General features: G+C 47.1%; 1 protein-coding gene across 1 annotated transcript; it reads left to right on the forward strand.

Annotated features, from left to right (window-relative positions):
* The first annotated feature begins 15,248 nt into the window (after positions 1–15,248).
* LOC139832421 (uncharacterized) lies at positions 15,249–15,889 on the forward strand. The gene is made up of 2 exons (XM_071822179.1): positions 15,249–15,762; positions 15,879–15,889. The coding sequence occupies exons 1-2, from the start codon at positions 15,249–15,251 to the stop codon at positions 15,887–15,889; spliced, it is 525 nt and encodes a 174-aa protein (XP_071678280.1).
* The last annotated feature ends 1,330 nt before the right edge of the window (positions 15,890–17,219 follow it).

Below are 17,219 nucleotides of genomic sequence, written 5' to 3' on the forward strand. Positions count from 1 at the left end.
TGGAGGAGATAAAAATTAGGAATAAAAAATAATTGCGCATAGATATAACACCATCTTTTGGTTTTCAGGTTTACAACTCTTCACACGGTTCTTTTAAAGAGAATTTTATTTAACCTGCATAATTTGAGAACAGTAGTTGGTTTGAGTTATGGAATGTGGAGTGGCACAAAAAATGTTTGTCAATTCAGTGTTTGTGATTATCTCGAACTTACACAATATTCTCAATGACATTTTTTTAAAATATATATTAATTTGTACTGCTTCTTTTCCGTCATGTAGTGACCAAGAAGGGATAACCATGGCGATCCAAAAGTCATCGGTGAGGCGGATGCTAGCAGCGCAAAGAGTATCTAAGTGGTGTACAACCTCGTTGTCTGTCTCACACTTTTTCTATTCCACCCGGCCGGTGATAATTATTGCTGGTGCAATCGTGTTCCGACAATAAGGTATATATACATATATTTTTTTCCCGGTGCAACGCACGGACATTTTTTGCTAGTAAAATACTTATGGACGTATGGTGTTGTAAGGGTATCTCCAACCGAGCGATCCAAACGGACGCGCTGGGCCGTCCGTTTTGGGCCGTTTGGGTGGCCGAACGGACACCCGGACAGCGGCCCGCGTCCGCGTGTCCGTTTGGATCGCACGCTGCGCCCAACGCGTGGACGCACCGCATATGTAATTAAAAAAAACAAAAATGAAAATAAAAATAAAAAGGAAAACAACCAAAATTAACATTAAACTAGTGGTTAATTAAACTTAGCCCTATTTTGGGCAATTTTTACACAAAAGAAAGCCCTATATGGGCTTTAAACTAAAAAAAAAAAGCAAACCCTAGCCAGGGTTTGCTCGCACGGTGGCCGCCGGCAGCAGTACTACTCCCAGTAGTACTCGTCGTCGTCGCCGTCGATGAGGACGACGCCCCCCGGCGGCGACGCGCCCGGCTCGAAACGCCGGAGGGCGCCGGGGACTCCGGCCAGGGCGACCATCGCGCCGCGCTCTTTCCTGTGCGGAGTGCGGGTCCGGAGGGCTCGCCGGCCTGCGCAGCCGTGCCCTCCACGCGGACTCCTTCCGGAGCTGCTCCTCCGTTGCGGCTCGCAGCTCCGCCTCTAGCCGGAGCGTGGCCCGGCGCTCCTCCTCCGCCAGAGCGCGGCCCGGCGCTCCTCCTCCTCCCGGAGCGCCGCCCGGCGCGTGGCCTCCTCCTGCCGGCGCGCCATCTCCAGGGAAGGACCACGCCTCCGCCTCGGGCGTCCTCCCGGGCCTTCCCCGGCCGCCTCCTCCAGCCGCGGAGGTGCGCAGCGCCTCGGCGAGGTGCGGCCATTTGGCTAGCTCGTCGAGGTCCCGCTGCTCGCGAGACGCCGCGAGCGCCGCCTGCAGCTCCGGGTCGTCCTCCTCCTCCTGGGGCTGCGGCTGCGGCTGGGGCTGGGGCGCGGGCTCGTTGATGTAGAGGCCGCCGGGGCGACGGCCAGCCCGCCTAGCAGTGCGCGCGGCTGCGCGCGAGGCCGCGCCGTCGCCGATGTGAAACACGTGCGCTGGCGCGCATCGTGCTCCACCTCGAACCACAAGTCCGAGTTGGGACTTGCGTCGCCGTACGCGGGGTCCTGCTGGAGGTCCACCGGCAGCTGAGCGCAGCGCCTCCGGATCTCGGCGTAGCGGGCGCGGCCGGAGCCCGGGATGGGCGGCACCGGAACCCGATCTGGGCTCAGGTGCCAGCCGTGGGGGAGGTGCACGTCCCCCCACGGCATTGGGACGCCGGCGTCCCAGAACATCTGCGCCACCGCTACGGTGACGTAGATCCGGTCGCGTCTGGGAGGCGCCGGTGGCCCCATTGCGAACGCCGGCGGCGCGACTTGCCGGCTGCTGCCGGCCTCGTGGTCGTTGGCGGCTGGCTCGAACTCGCGCTTCGGGGCCATGGCGGCGGGAAGCTCTAGCCCGCGCGTGCGTGTGGCCGGAGTGGAGAGTGGGGACTGGATAGGGACAGTCCCCCTCCCCCAGTCCACATTTAATAGGACTGGGGCACTAACAGCTGGGCCAGCCACGCGGACCAGGCGGACACGCGAGGACGCCGCGTGCCATCCGCGGCCACGCAAATCCGGCCCAGATTTGGGCCGGGTTTGCGTCGTTCCGGACGCCGCGGTCATCCGAATTTGCGGTGCGTCGCCGCGCTGGGCCGGTTTTTTGTCCAGCTCGACCCATCCAGACGCGCGGGCGCGGGATGGGTCGCCGCGTTGGAGATGCCCTAATGTCGCTCAGGTTGTATTAACAATATATTACAGTATAATTGTTTGGTGATAGTGTAGTGAAATGCTTGTGATCAGTCACCCGATCGAGAGCTCTCTCATCGCGCGCCACGCGACCCACTACGAATGATCAGGCCTATCCACTTGTAATCTTCTCCTCCCACATCTCATCTTCCCATCTTATATTTCTAGTGGCGCGAGTTGCTCATGGCTGCTGCTCCCGCTAATTTCTCGCTTCCTTTTCATGGATGCTCTGCAAGTCAAATTCAAAATGGCCATGGTTGGAATGGGTGCATGGTCGTTGGACTTATCGCGACAAGCTGGTTTCCTGGCTGACGATGCCGAATGGAAGAGATCGGGCTGCCATGGACGATGACACACACAAGTTATTTTTGGTGATTTTTTCGATGTTGTGTAAGTTCAATAATTTTGTAGCAAATGAGTGTAAAATTTACAGTGAAGCACACGCGAGATGTTATAAAGTTTACCTGAAAGTTCGCCACAAGTTTTTGTTTTCGCCGTGATTTTAAGTTATTTCAAAATGTAACAATATCATATGAATTTTATTGGCAAAGCAGAGTCAGATGTTGCAAGGTTTGCTAAAACTTGTGTGTTTACTTGGATTCTTTGATGATTTCTATGTGGTTTTTAAAATGCTGCAAACACATGTTTTTGTAATCAATTTTGATTTTGTTAAAATAGGTGGTGTTACAGTTCAATCTGCGGCAAACTAATTGTTTGCTCAACCACTTCTATTTTTGTTGCAATACGCATATTATTAAATAGGTCGATAAACCACACAACCAAAAAGAATTGATAAAATGAGTGTAATAAAACACTTAACCACATGTGGATGCAATTAGGCGAACACAAGGCCTAGGATAATACTAACAGACGAACTCGGAAACTCAATAGCTACTAAATATGCTCCATTAGCTTCGATGTTTCAGATAAATTTAGATTATTCGGATAAAGACCTTCGGATCGTGAACTAGCACGCATCATGCATAATACAAATCGTGAACTATCTCGAGGACAAGATTGCTGGAAAAACTAATAACGTGTCCCCCAAAGGAGTTACTATGACTGGGCGCAAGATGATTGTCAAGGAGGTCATCATTTCTCAAGCCATCTGCTCACTTATGCCTATCATTCTTCCTTAAGGCTCTTGCGACTACATCGTTAAATTTCAATATCAACGAGCGTTCCTTTGAGTGGCTACGAAGAAAGTTTCAAGAGGAAAATTTAAAGTAAAATGGAATATTAGTTTCCGCCCCACTACCCTTCGAGTCCTTGGCATACTCGACATCGATAAGTTCTCGCGCACCCTCCAGTTCCCATGGCTTTGGTTAGCTTGGACTGATCCAGATATGGTTTCGGTTATCTTAGGTTGCTGCCCTTGTAGCTATGTTTTATGTGTGGCAGTTAACATCACATTGCATGACTGCGAGACAATGAGCTTCTAGACTCACGACTGCTAGGTATCAAACCAAAGGACATGTCACCAAGGATATTTTCTATATCCTAGCAGAATAGCTCTACGGTTTCCAAAGCTCACAATGACAATGCTTGGATTAGGAAAATAAACATGGCATTAGTTAATCTCTAATCCAACAATTGGAGCCTCTGAAGCTTCAGTTCAAGTTGACCGCTATTCAATTTGAACATGGCATCAACAATGAAATTCATTGGAAATTCACCGACGATGGTGCCTAATCCACCCCCACCCCCTACAAAATGCAATTTTCCGGTCTAATCAAGTTGGATTTGCGATGCTTGGTTTGGAAGTGTTGGGCTCCGCCAAAGAATAAATTTTCTGCATGGTTTATAATCCAAAATCTAGTTTGGATGATGTATTGGGTACAAAATAACGAAGGGATGGCCGAATTCTGGTACTTGTAAGCTTTGCAACAATGAACGGAGTCGTTGGCTTAACTTCTCTTCGGATGCCCTTTTTTTAGAGTTCGGGGTCATAAATGGGTGGCTTGGGCTTCATTCAATATCTAAAATCACTTGGGGTGCTTGAAACTCTGCCAAATATTAGTGGTGTTGCATTTTGGCAAACTCTGGTGCCGAGAGGAAGGCCACGGGCTCCCTCATTATGCTAACTTCTTAGGAAACTTGACGCAAAGTTATAGTGTTCCCAATAGACTTCAAGAGCCCTCGTGCCATCATGGGAAAATAAAGTTCAACTCTACAAATTGGGATATCACCGGGGAAAAGCATTGGAGTGCCATTTTACTAGTAGAATAATTCCCATGTCGCTTGTTTTTCTTTTTATTTGTTGAACAATTTACAATTTCTCTTTTTAATGAGATGAGGCAAAACCTTTGGCTCCGGTAAAAAAAAATCAGTACTTGCGCTTATGTGGAGTCGATGGAAAGACCAAATGGAAATTAACGCTAATACATGGTGCAACAAGGTTAACACTCCTAGGACAGCAGATCAACATGCTATAATCTACTGGGGATGTGAAATCGAAGTAGTATCCCTTCTTACGTTCATGGTGTTAGGCATGGTTGCTCGTATAAATATTGCATACACACTTCACTCTCTCACTCTCTAGCATCACAGAAACCAATGAGAGCACAAGGATATCAGACCCAAGAGCAATAGCCGTTGTGGCAATTATGCCCCTCTTCATTGTCTAGGTTGCTTCCGTTTCCGATCCATTCTCGAGGAAGGTTGGTCTTTGATTAAGACTTAGGTCTGAGTTCGGTTGCTCGCATAAGTTTTTCCTGTTTATGGGTTTTGGCCTGCCAGCTGATGCATGACCATAACCTGTGGTTGGGGCTGTTTTTTGCACTACGATTGATTACCAACGATGTACCAGGCTGAAGGCTCCATTTGAGACCACTTAATTTGGTTGGCAACATATCGACAAAATCCAGAATAAGGCTACGAAGGTGAACCTAACTATGCTACGACGGGAGCCCGAGAGCCCATGGGCAAGTGCGATGGAACCACCAACCCCCATTAGGTTTGAATCGCAATGAAGGACTTCCCCCACTCCCGCCCAGGCCAAGTGAGCAACTTGGCATGCAAAGAAGATATGTGTGCAATCCTCGAGCTCATGACAAAGTGAGCATGCACCTGTAGAGGGGCCATGTCTCTTCGCCACCTGGTCACAAGATGGCAGTCTGCCCCTAATCAACTACCACAAGAAAACCTTGATCTTGGGTGGGTATGTAGTGCACCACACCTCCCAGAAGTGTGTGACCGCGCTCCCATGCAAAAAATGAGGTAGACAGATCTCGTGGAGTATTCACCTGAGGCCTCCAAGGCCCAAGACACTCGTTTCTCATTGGGGCCCTCCGGGTGAGCTTGAATCTTCCTATAGGTTGTCCCACTCCACTGTCTCGTTGAGGCCAAATTGTCTCCGGAAACAGATGCGCCATTCACCTTCTTCCGTATCTTGAACACGGGTCCCAAGAACCGAGATAAATAGGCCAGCGCAGCAGCTAAACATGAGTGGAAAGCAAGCCCTAAGCGGTGCATTCCCCAACCATTAGTTTAGCCAGAAAAATGTTCACTTCCCGTTGGGAACCTTATGATTGCCCCAGTTGAGCTTTTGAATGGCATTCCAAAATTGGAAGCCACAGACCTGAACCTCCATAGAGCAAGGGGTTCGAGTTGCCAAGACACTTACCACATTGATAGGCTACATCAGTTTATCTGATATACAACTTCGAATATCGTTATTTGAATGTGCCACGTTCATAAGACCAACTCATATTGTTTCCAAAGAATCCTCGTTTGTAACTAAAAATCTTCTTATAATCTAAGTACGTGTATGTGCTAGCCAATAGAAAAAACATAAAGCCCATGCATGGTCAGCGCACCAAGGGCGAACATTCTAGAGAGAAAAGAGCTGCTTCCGGCAATTGTGTTTTGAGGTGTAACAAACAATCGGGCTGCCTCGCCCCTTTCCTTCTAGTAGTGACACCAAAGCAGACCAACATGCTGGTCAGGCAGATCTTGTGACCCATGTTTGCACACGCCACACACTCGCGCATCAGGGAGGCATGGATTGATGTCATTCCTGGAGAGGTCGAACACCGAGAGCGCCGAGAGATCGATCGGCTAGGCAGGCGGGCAGGGGCCGACAAGGTCGTTCCCAGCGAGGTTGAGGCGCTGCAGGGACCTAAGCGAGCAGAGGGAGGCCGAAAAAACGCCGGCTATGGAGTAGTAGATGTAGAGCCCGGCGACGGTGGTGGTGGAAGTAACTGGCGTAGGTCACGCGGCCATGCGCATAGAGACTGGCTGGAGTCCCAGCTGGAGAGGGCGCCGGTGGGGTTGGAGATTTCGGCCTTGGCGGCGAGGAGGTGGTCGGCATCGGAGGAGGCGACGGTATGGGGAGGGAGTACCGGCGAACTACAAAGTACCAACATGCCGTGTGGTGTATTTCTTTTTGGTGTACTCCAATATCTTAAAATTTGAACATGAAAATAAAAGGCTTCCTATAGCTAGCTCGGTCTACATTTGGCTATTGTTCACGGGAATATATATATAAGTGCGGAGGACTAGCTTGGCCCCTCATAGCTCACGCATGCATGATGCATCAACTACCGAGTACTCTCTCATCTTCTGTTAGCTCAACTGCTCGACCACATGCAGAAAAATCAACCTTCAGCTGATTAAGGCAACACATGCATGATCGTGATGCTGAACCTATAGCCCTTAATGCATGACACAAATCTTCAGAGAGCCACGGAACTTGAGTGCAAGTGCAACACTGCACCACATCAACACTAGAAATGAATGTACCCTCATGGAATTGCACTAATTGGAAAGTCTCCTATAGTAGCTGCACGGGATGCTACACTCTTTTGCATTGCCAACATGATCATGTCTACTATGACATGTGAAATATCTTCCATAAAGAGAACGAAGCTGCTTTGAACAAAGTCTCTGGTGTTAAAGCAGAAAGCTGGAGCTAAACATACAGCAGCTTAGAGGCAATCTGGAGGTGGTGAAACTCATAGAGGGAGAAGGTGTCGATCTGAAGAAAAGCACTTAATTAAAAACTGAGTAAGCAACTAGATGGAAATAATGGATGCCATGGAACACTTGGATGAGCTAAATCAAACTGCGATCATCAAAGAAATATCGATGAACACGAAGGACCAGCTCGGCCAAGAGGTACCAGGCTGTGACCACCACGGAGCTGCTGGAGATCAACGGCTCAACGAGAACGAGTGCAGTGAGAGTTGAAGCTATGTCATTTCTGAACTCTGGAACAACAAAGAGAACAAAAAAGGCAGCATAGGGGAAGTCGTGGAGCACATAAAGCACGGGAAGCTGCAGAAACGTGTTCTTCGAAGATGGTTTTTCTTGGAAGGTGGTTTTTTGAATATGGTTTTTCTGCTAAAGTAGATGATCTGTGGTGAAGTGTTTGCTTGGTCGTGCATGACCAAATTTAGATCCATTTCGTTTCCTTTTAGAGATTAGGGAGATTGGACAAGACTCTTCATCTTTTTTCCTTTTTACAGTGATACATATTCTGAGAGCACACGGATGCATCTCACTCTTATACAATTCTGGAGCTGTCAATTTTTCGCAAAGAGCTGACTGAAGCAACCATTTTTGGATCCTGCAACTGACATTGTATACAGAATATGTTTAGCAGATAGTTCTTCAAGTATTTGCTTACCTTTTCATTTTACTTGTACTCTAAAGTTGTCTAGGCACTTTTTAGATCCATTTCGTTTCCCTTCAGAGATTCGGGAGTTTGGATAAGACTCTTCGTTTTTTTTCCATTTTACAGTGATACATATTTGAGGTGTGGATAACTACAAATTATCTTCTGTTCTGAGAGCACAGTGATGCATCTTCCTCATACCATTCTGGAGCTGTCAATTTTTTGCAAAGAGCTGATTGAAGCAACCATTTATGGATCCTACAATAGTAGGAAAAACGCTATAGATAGTGCACCAGTCTAAACGCACGCGACTGGTATTAGTAGTCGCGAGCCGAAAACACGCACGTGACTGCTATGCGCATATTGGTAGCGTAGTGGAGAGTAGCGCACGAGAACTACTAGGTGGGGCCTGGCAGTACTCGGGTCCAGAAAGTACCAGTAGCGCGCGCTAATGGGGACACGCGACCTATGTCCATGCCGGTCGCGTGCGTTTTTGCCCGCCCGCTTCCAATATATTGCTGACGAGCGCGAATCAGCCAAAATACTAGTCATGTTCGCGTGCCTTATTCCTTAGTAGTAGCGTGCCCTATTTTGAGCACCCTACTACTAGCGTGCCTATTTTGGACAACCTACTACTAGTTCCCAGGATTTGCACCATCCAGTTGATCGATATCGCCTTTTTAATTTTAAAAATAAAATAAAATAAAATGATAGTAAATTTAAAAAATAAAATCCTTTGAGATGGTCATTTTTATGTCATCCTATTTTAAACAAAATTAACAAACATGAATTTTAATATATTATGCAAAATCACTACAACAGGACATACCTTTGTTAACACAGTCTTGTGTTACTACATGTCCAAAACAGTGTTACTAGGACAAATAGTAACAGATTTTGCAATGTGTTCCATTAGGCCGTGTTACTAAGTGGTGTCTGCAGCCACACATATTAATTGTTACCAGATGCTTAAATTTGTGTTACAAGTTACAATGTAGTAACATGCACATTAGGTGTTACTAACTGCGGCTGTAACATTGTTTTGTAGTTATAGTAACACCAGCAGTAACATACTTTCGTAAACGTAAAATAGTTGTTGTAACATAATTTTGTGAATGTAGTAACATAATTAGTAACACCTTTTTAGATTCTAGATGCAATTAGTAACACAATATCCACACACTGTAACACTATAATTTATACTTGTCAACTATCCTAGTAACGTAGTTTGTAACTATAGTAACACCATTGGTAACAGTACATAATTAGTTTTTTATTATTAAATTAGATACAATTTTAGGTACCAAATTAATATATATTTATTTAATAAAATGATTGCACAAACTCAATTAATTAATTTATAATGATGCTCGACAGCATTAAAACGACAAAGAGATTGAAGCATGACACATCTAGAGACTAAATACAGCAAGATATTTATTACAAATATTATTCATGCAAAACCATAACATTCATACCAATTATAGATAACACAATTGTGCTGAATATTACACCATATGATTTGCATCAATCCAACCAAAGAAAATATCTTCAAATGATATTACATTTTTCAATCTGTCAATGTAAACCTTAATTATTGCTAAGAAAAATCTTCAAAATCCTTAAGTATCGCTCAGAAAAATCTTCAAAATTATTTGCTTCTGGAACCCGCAGGAGTATCCACCTACAACTCAGGCATCCTTCTTTTGAATCTGTAAAAGAAAAAATTAGACCTTATAGTTATATGATTAAGTATGCGTAATATGATTCTAGAAGTGGATAATATAATTGACTTACAAAAGCTGAACGCCAATCAATTAAGAATCCTTCGCTAGAAGCATCATTACTTGTCTCGGTCGCATACTTATCTTACAAAGTTCTAATTATACAAAATAGATTCATCTATGCCCACAAGTAAAAATTTGGCACCAAACTCAATACAATCTGCCTTAGTTGCACGGATACACAAACATGTTTTAGATGCATGCGAAATTTAGAATATCTACCAGACTACTACACGTTTTAAAATGTTACACAACACAAATGTAAGTGTGGCATATATGAAGGTTCCTAACTTTATATTATAAATATATAAGTCAACATCAGTTTATGTGACACTGCATTTTGTATGTTCGGTTTGGTGATGCCAGGTACTAAAACCACAAAATAAAATAACTTGGTGATAGTTGATAGTGTGCAGATCAACAATTCTATAAGTTCTTGAAATATTTCTTGATGCCTATCCATTAATATTGTTATCCAATCATGAATCTTGGAGTAAAAAACATTACTATTAAGTAGGATTAAGGATTATAAACACTAGTTATCATCAGAAAAATGAACTCTGTTTTAATGCCAACCCAACATGGCCTTACCTTAAAAATTACTGTCGGTCTCTCCTAGGGTTTCCTCTCCTCCTGCGATTGAGGCGATCTAGGGTTTTCTCGACGACTTTTGGTGGCGGCGATCTCCATCGCCCCCATCCCCACGTTCCCCCGCTCCAGTCTCGCCCGCCTGCCGTCCTTCCCCTGTTGGGACCCTCGACTGGCTGGACACGATAGCGGACAAGAGCGTTGCGGCTGAGGGAAGTAACTCCGGTTTGCCATCTGGTGGCCGGCCCCTGGAGATCCAATCTGAGACTCGCCACGACACAGAGGTGCCGGCATCGGCCGCTCCTAAGAAGGGCAAGCCTGCCGACGTGGCAGACATGTTGCAGCGGCTGAAGCTGACGTCTCAAGAATCCAAGGCGGTTATCCTTGAGGACGACGATGATCTTGGCTGCCCACAATGGGCTCTGGTGGGGAAGGTTCTTGCCCCAAACACACTACACATCTCGACGATCCGATCTGCGCTACGTCCTGCATGGGGGAACCCCCAAGGACTCGAGTTTCATCCGCTGGGCGCGAACATGTTCATGGCGGAATTCGGCTGCGAGAAGGACAAGGTCCGTATTCTGGATGGATCGCCGTGGAATGTTGGAAGACAGGCGGTCATTCTCAATGAGTTTGATCTGTCAATCAAGCCGGCTGACATCCGTTTCGAGGAACTCACCATCTGGGCTCGTATTCTCAATCTTCCTTTTAGTTTGATGAATGACCAGAGAGGTAAGAGCCTAGCAGAATGCGTGGGTGCAGTGAAGAAGATGGATGTGGATGAAAAAGGTAGGGCTTGGGGAGAATATTTGCGCTTCCGTGTTACCATCAAGGTCGCTGAACCTCTGATGCGTTGTGTCTCAACTTTCTCCCAAAAAGGCAGATTACTGATGTGTATGCGGTGATGTATGAGCGTCTGCCAACCTTCTGCTTCTCCTGTGGTTTAATTGGTCACTCCAATCTGGCGTGTCCAATCCCCACTAAGCGTGATGCAGATGGTCTTCTGCCCTATCACGGTCCACGGCTCTGTGTACCAGATGATCGCAAGAACAAAATGGGAACAAACTCGGGTCAGGTTTCCACATCGAGTGATCAGAACTCCAAACCCGGCAATGGCCGTTACGGCCCCAACAAGCAGGCTCAGGATCCTGCTAAACCGAATGGGCAGGCTGGTAATGGCGAGGTCACCTCGCCGGTCAAACCAAAGAAGCCCAGAGCACGCAAACCAAGAGCAGAAACGCAGAACATCCCTAACAAGTCAGCTGCTCCAAGTAATGTTGATGGTGCACGAAGAGGTGGGCAGAAACGTAAGGTCTATGTTGTCAAAACTGCGGTGCCACCGATTGTTTCTGATACCCTGGTTATCAAGGACACGGGCAATTTGCCCCTAGCTCTGTTGGGAACGGAGGAAGCTGTAGCTTCAGATTCAGACTCCAACAAAAAACACAAGACGGATGCCAATGCGACATCCTCTGGATCGGCGGATCAGGCGGCGACTGCAGCGCAGTCCCGCCAGACGCAATGAGACTTCTTTGCTGGAACTGCCGAGGATTGGGGTCTGACTCGGTGGTTGGCGAGCTCCGCTGGTTAGTGCGGACATATCGACCCTCCTTCCTCTTCTTATCGGAGACGAAGATGAAGGACACTAGAGCTCAAAATTTCATGTGGTCTTTAAGCTACTCAGGCAGTTTTGCTGTCAGTTCTGTGGGCCTCAGTGGAGGTCTCGCGCTTTTTTGGTTGTCTGACTTCACAGTATCACTGAAGGGCTTTAACTCTCATTGTATTGATGTTATGATCACGTCAAGAGGGTGTTTACCGTGGAGAGCAACCTTTGTTTATGGGGAGGCACGAAGAGAACAGAGGCATGAATTCTGGGACATGTTGTGCCGCCTCCGAGCGGAATGGAAGGGGTCGTGGATATGTTGCGGGGACTTCAATGAGGTTATGAGCCAAGACGAGCATTGTGGTGTTCGTGAGAGATCAGGAAATCAAATGACCCTTTTCCGTGATTGTCTTGATACCTGCGAGCTAGTTGATCTCGGTTTTACGGGGCCTAAGTTCACATGGAACAATAGACAGAGTGCCGAGAATCATGTTAAAGTTCGCCTTGATCGGGCAGTGGCTAATGGTGAGTTCATGACCATGTTCGACGAATATCGGGTTGAAAACATTGTGACTACCACATCCGATCATCTTGCCATCTCTATTAGTCTCTCCAAGCTCAGTGATGCTGCCCCGGTTGCGGCTGTCAACAGGGGCTTCCGCTTTGAAGCAGCTTGGCTACGTGCTCCGGATTATAAGGAGACAATGGAGAAGGCCTGGTTTAGTACTGACCACGGTGACCGCTCCCTTGTGGGGACCTGGTCCAAGCTACAGAACGTCGCGGCCTCGCTCAAGGACTGGAGCCGTGAGTCGTTCGGTGCTATTCGCAACAAGATTCAGAAGCTCGAGCGCAAACTGAAAAATATGCGTCTTCATGAGGGTTCTACCGCTGAAATTCAGGTGGTGGAAAAGGATCTGTGCGAGCTCTTCGAAAGAGAGGAGGTTATGGCACGTCAGCGTTCCCGTGTGGAGTGGCTGCGTGAAGGTGACCGTAATACGGCCTTCTTTCATGCCCGTGCTACAGCCCGCAAAAAGACCAACCGAATTACGGCCTTGGTCAGAGATAATGGGGCACGGTGTGAAGATCAAGCAGGGATTAAAGGTATGGTTCAGGAGTTTTATGCTCATCTTTTTTCGTCTGAACCTATCTTCTCCAGTGATGCAATTCTTGATTCGATTCCGGTGAAGGTTACTGATGAGATGAATGCAGACTTAACTAAACCTTACTCCGATGAAGAAATCAAGCATGCTCTTTTCCAGATGGGTCCTACCAAGGCGCCATGGCCGGATGGATTTCCAGCGCTTTTTTACCAGACACACTGGGATTTCTTTCATGAGGATATTTGCCGGGCTGTGAGAACTTTCCTCGATGGAGGACAATTGCCGGAGGGGTTTTGCGATTCATTTGTTGTGCTCATCCCGAAGATCACCAATCCTCAGCACCTGAAGAACTTTCGCCCAATTAGCCTATGCAATGTGCTCTATAAAATTGCTTCGAAGGTGTTGGCAAACCGGTTGAAGCTGCTTTTGCCGATGGTTATTTCTGAGAATCAAAGTGCTTTTGTGCCAGGGCGTTTACTTACTGACAATGCTTTGATAGCTCATGAGTGTCTACACACAATTCAGCAGCAACATGCGAAGAGGCCTTTCTTTGCACTGAAAGTCGATATGATGAAGGCGTATGACCGTGTCGAATGAGACTATCTATCCGGGTGTCTTCAGAAACTTGGCTTCTCTCAGAGGTGGATCAACACTGTCATGCGGTGTGTCACCACGGCTCGGTATGCTGTTAGAGTGAATGTCGATCTAACTCAGCCTGTCGTCCCAACGAGGGGTATTCGTCAAGGGGATCCTATAAGTCCCTATCTTTTTCTCCTCTGTACGGAAGGTTTATCCTGTCTGCTGCAACAAAGGGAGGCCCAAGGTGTTCTACAAGGTTTACGTAACAGTCGACTTGGCCCCCCAATCACCCACCTACTGCTTGCAGATGACAGCATTTTCTTTGCTCGTGCGGATGAGAGAAGTGTTGAAGCCTTGCAGCAAACTTTGCATACATTCTGCGAAGGTTCTGGCCAAAAGATTAATTTGGACAAGTCCTCAATTTTCTTTGGTCCTCGCTGTTCGGCAGTGATCAAAAACGATGTTATGCAGAAACTTGGAGTACATAATGCAGCTCTATAAGAGAAGTATCTCGGGATGCCCACGGCGGTGGGACGATCCCCGGTGAGTACTTTCCAGTTCTTGCATAACCGTATGTGGCAACGCATGAGTGGGGCTTCTGATCGCCCACTCTCGAGGGCTGGGAAGGAGACGTTCTTAAAATCGATTATTCAGTCCATCCCTACCTTTATTATGAGTTGTTTCCAGTTGCCAGTGTCCAGCTGTGTCTCTATGAGAAGATCAATTGCGAACTTCTGGTGGGGGATCATAGATGGAAGAAGGAAACTCCACTGGCGTTCCTGGGAGTGGTTGTCAACACCAAAGGATCTTGGTGGTATGGGCTTTCGAGACTTGGTAGTCTTCAACCAAGCAATGCTGGGACGACAATGTTGGCGTCTCTTGACAGATCAATCCTCCCTTTCAGCCCGGGTACTCAAAGCAAGATATTTTCCTAACTGCGACTTTTGGGATGCTCCTCGCCCACGGACATCATCTTTCACCTGGCGCAGTATTCTTTTTGGACGAGAATTGCTGAAGAAAGGAGTACGGTGGGGCATAGGCAATGGCAAGTCTACCAAGATTATGTCTGATAATTGGATCCCGGGATATATTCCGCAGTCAGTGCGTACACTGGTTCCTATTCCGCCTGATCAAACTGTGGATACATTGATCCGTGATGGTTCCAAGACATGGGATACATAACTAGTCAAGGTCATTTTTCCTGCAAATTTGGCAGCTAGTATACTTCAGATCCCTATTAGCCGACATGGTGATGATGATTTTGCGTCATGGCCCCATGCTCGGTTTGGCACATATACTGTGCGTTCGGCGTACAATCTGATGAGGGCAGATAAATTTGCTGTTGAGCATAGCCGATCCAATGGAGGTTCTTCTTCATCTAGCCTGGAGGGTGATGCTAAACAGTGGAAAACGCTTTGGGCAACTAAGGCTCCGGGGAAGATGAAGATCACCTTATGGAGATTTGCCCACGACTGCCTACCGTGTGGCCATCAATTACAGAAAAGGCAGATTCCAGCGAGAACTTCTTGCATTTTCTGTAACCAACATGAGACGATTGAGCATGCCCTGTTGTTTTGTCAGTTTGCCAATGAAGTCTGGACCCAGGTTAAAGCTGAGTTCCCAGTCCAACTACTACGCAGCTCTTTCCTCTCTCCAAGAACCTGGGCTCTGAGTTTCCTTGGTCGCTGCTCCAAGACTGAAGCCACCACGGTCATGGTGACCATGTGGCACATTTGGGACGCCAGGAACAAGACCCGTGAGGATGATGTGCTGATTCATCCAAACTCCATCGTGTCGAAGATTAAATCCTATCTGAACATGATCTTTGTTCACCTGTACAAGCCAGTTTCTGATCACAGGTGTGTACCCTCGTCTTCATCTCACAAATGGGTACCACCGCCGGAAGGAACGGTGCTGGTTAACGTGGACGCGGCGGTTTTTGCCCCCTCCCGGTGCATGGGAGCTGGGGTGGTGATCCGAAACCACAGGGGACTATGTCTGGCAGCTTGTCAGCAGCTTTTCGAGGAGGTCACCAGCCCGGAGCTGGCGGAGGCGCGTGCCATTCTCCACGCCATTGTCTTTGCACGGGAGGAGGGCTTCTCCAAGATCATCATTGGATCTGATTGTGCGTCGGTGATTCAGCGTCTGCTCTCAAAGACGACGGATCGCTCCCTCTTTGGACCGGTGGTGGCTGATATAAAGAAGGTGGCCGTGTCCTTTTTTTCATGTGAGTTTCAACATGTTTATCGTGACTCCAATGTGGCTGCCCATCTCTTAGCTAGATCGTGTGCTTCTGTCCCTAGTTCTGTTTGGCGTGGTGTGTCTCCGGACTTGATTCGGCAGACTATTTGTAATGACATTATGATTACTTGATCAATAAAGCGTGCGGTTAAACTCAAAAAAAATGGCCTTACCTTGAGTGAAGAAGTACGCCTTATTTTTTACGAGCGTTACTTTTTAGTCCCCTGCTGGCCTATGATACGTCTCCAAAGTATCTATAATTTCTGATGTACAATGCTAGTTTTATGACAATACCTACATGTTTTGTTCACACTTTATATCGTTTTGATGCATTTTCCGGAACTAACCTATTAACAAGATGCCGAAGTGCCAGTTCCTGTTTTCTGTTGTTTTTGGTTTCAGAAATCATACAAAGGAAATATTCTCGGAATTGGATGAAATCAACGCCCAGTATCTTATTTTCCCGGAAGCTTCCAGAGCACCGAAGAGGCACCAGAGGGGAGCCAGGGGGCCCCACCCCACAAGGCGGCGCGGCCAAGGGGGGGCGCGCCCCCTATGGTGTGGGACCACCAGAACTCCACCGACATTGCCCTTTCACCTATATAAAGTCTCCGCCTCGAAAACCCTAAAAGAATAAGCCACGATACGAGAAAAGTTCCAGAGCCGCCGCCATCGCGAAGTCAAGTTCGGAGGACAGAAGTCTCTGTTCCGGCGCGCCGCCGGGACGGGGAATTGCCCCCGGAAGGCATCTCCATCGACACCACCGCCATCTTCATCGCCATCGCTGTCTCCTATGATGAGGAGTGAGTAGTTCTCCCTCGAGGCTAAGGGCTCTACCGGTAGCTATGTGGTTCACCTCTCTCTCCCATGATGTGGTCTATATGAATGTGTAGATGTTACTCTTGTCTATTATGCTCTAGAGGTTACTTAAATACGAATTCCGTATGTTGTGGAGCTTGTTAACTCCGGCTTGAGGGAGCTCTTGTAGCCCTACACAATGAATGGTGTTTGTCATCCAACAAGAGAGTGTTTGAGAGTAATACTTATGTGTTCATCTATGTGATCGTGAGCTTTGCAATCTAGATGTCTTATGTTATTCAAGTGGATTTTACTTATGTGATCTCCGGAGACTCCTTGTCCCACGTGTGTAAAGGTGACAGTGTGTGCACCGTGTGGGTCTCTTAGGCTATATTTCACAGAATACTTGTTCACTGGGTTATGATTTGAGTTGGATGTCTCTATGAAATTGTGGTGTGTTAGTACCTCCTATGAATGCTCAAAGTGATAGCGTGGGGTGTTCATTAGTACTTGGGAATACATCTTTAAGGTTTGCTTTGCAGCCCTACACGGTGAATTAGTGTTCGTTATCCCGCCAGAGAGTAATTCGGAATAGCATAATGAAGTGCTTATTTATATTCAATTATGATTGCAAAGTTGAGAGTG

This window comes from Lolium perenne, chromosome 6, assembly GCF_019359855.2.
Source record: "Lolium perenne isolate Kyuss_39 chromosome 6, Kyuss_2.0, whole genome shotgun sequence".
NCBI lineage: Eukaryota > Viridiplantae > Streptophyta > Magnoliopsida > Poales > Poaceae > Lolium > Lolium perenne.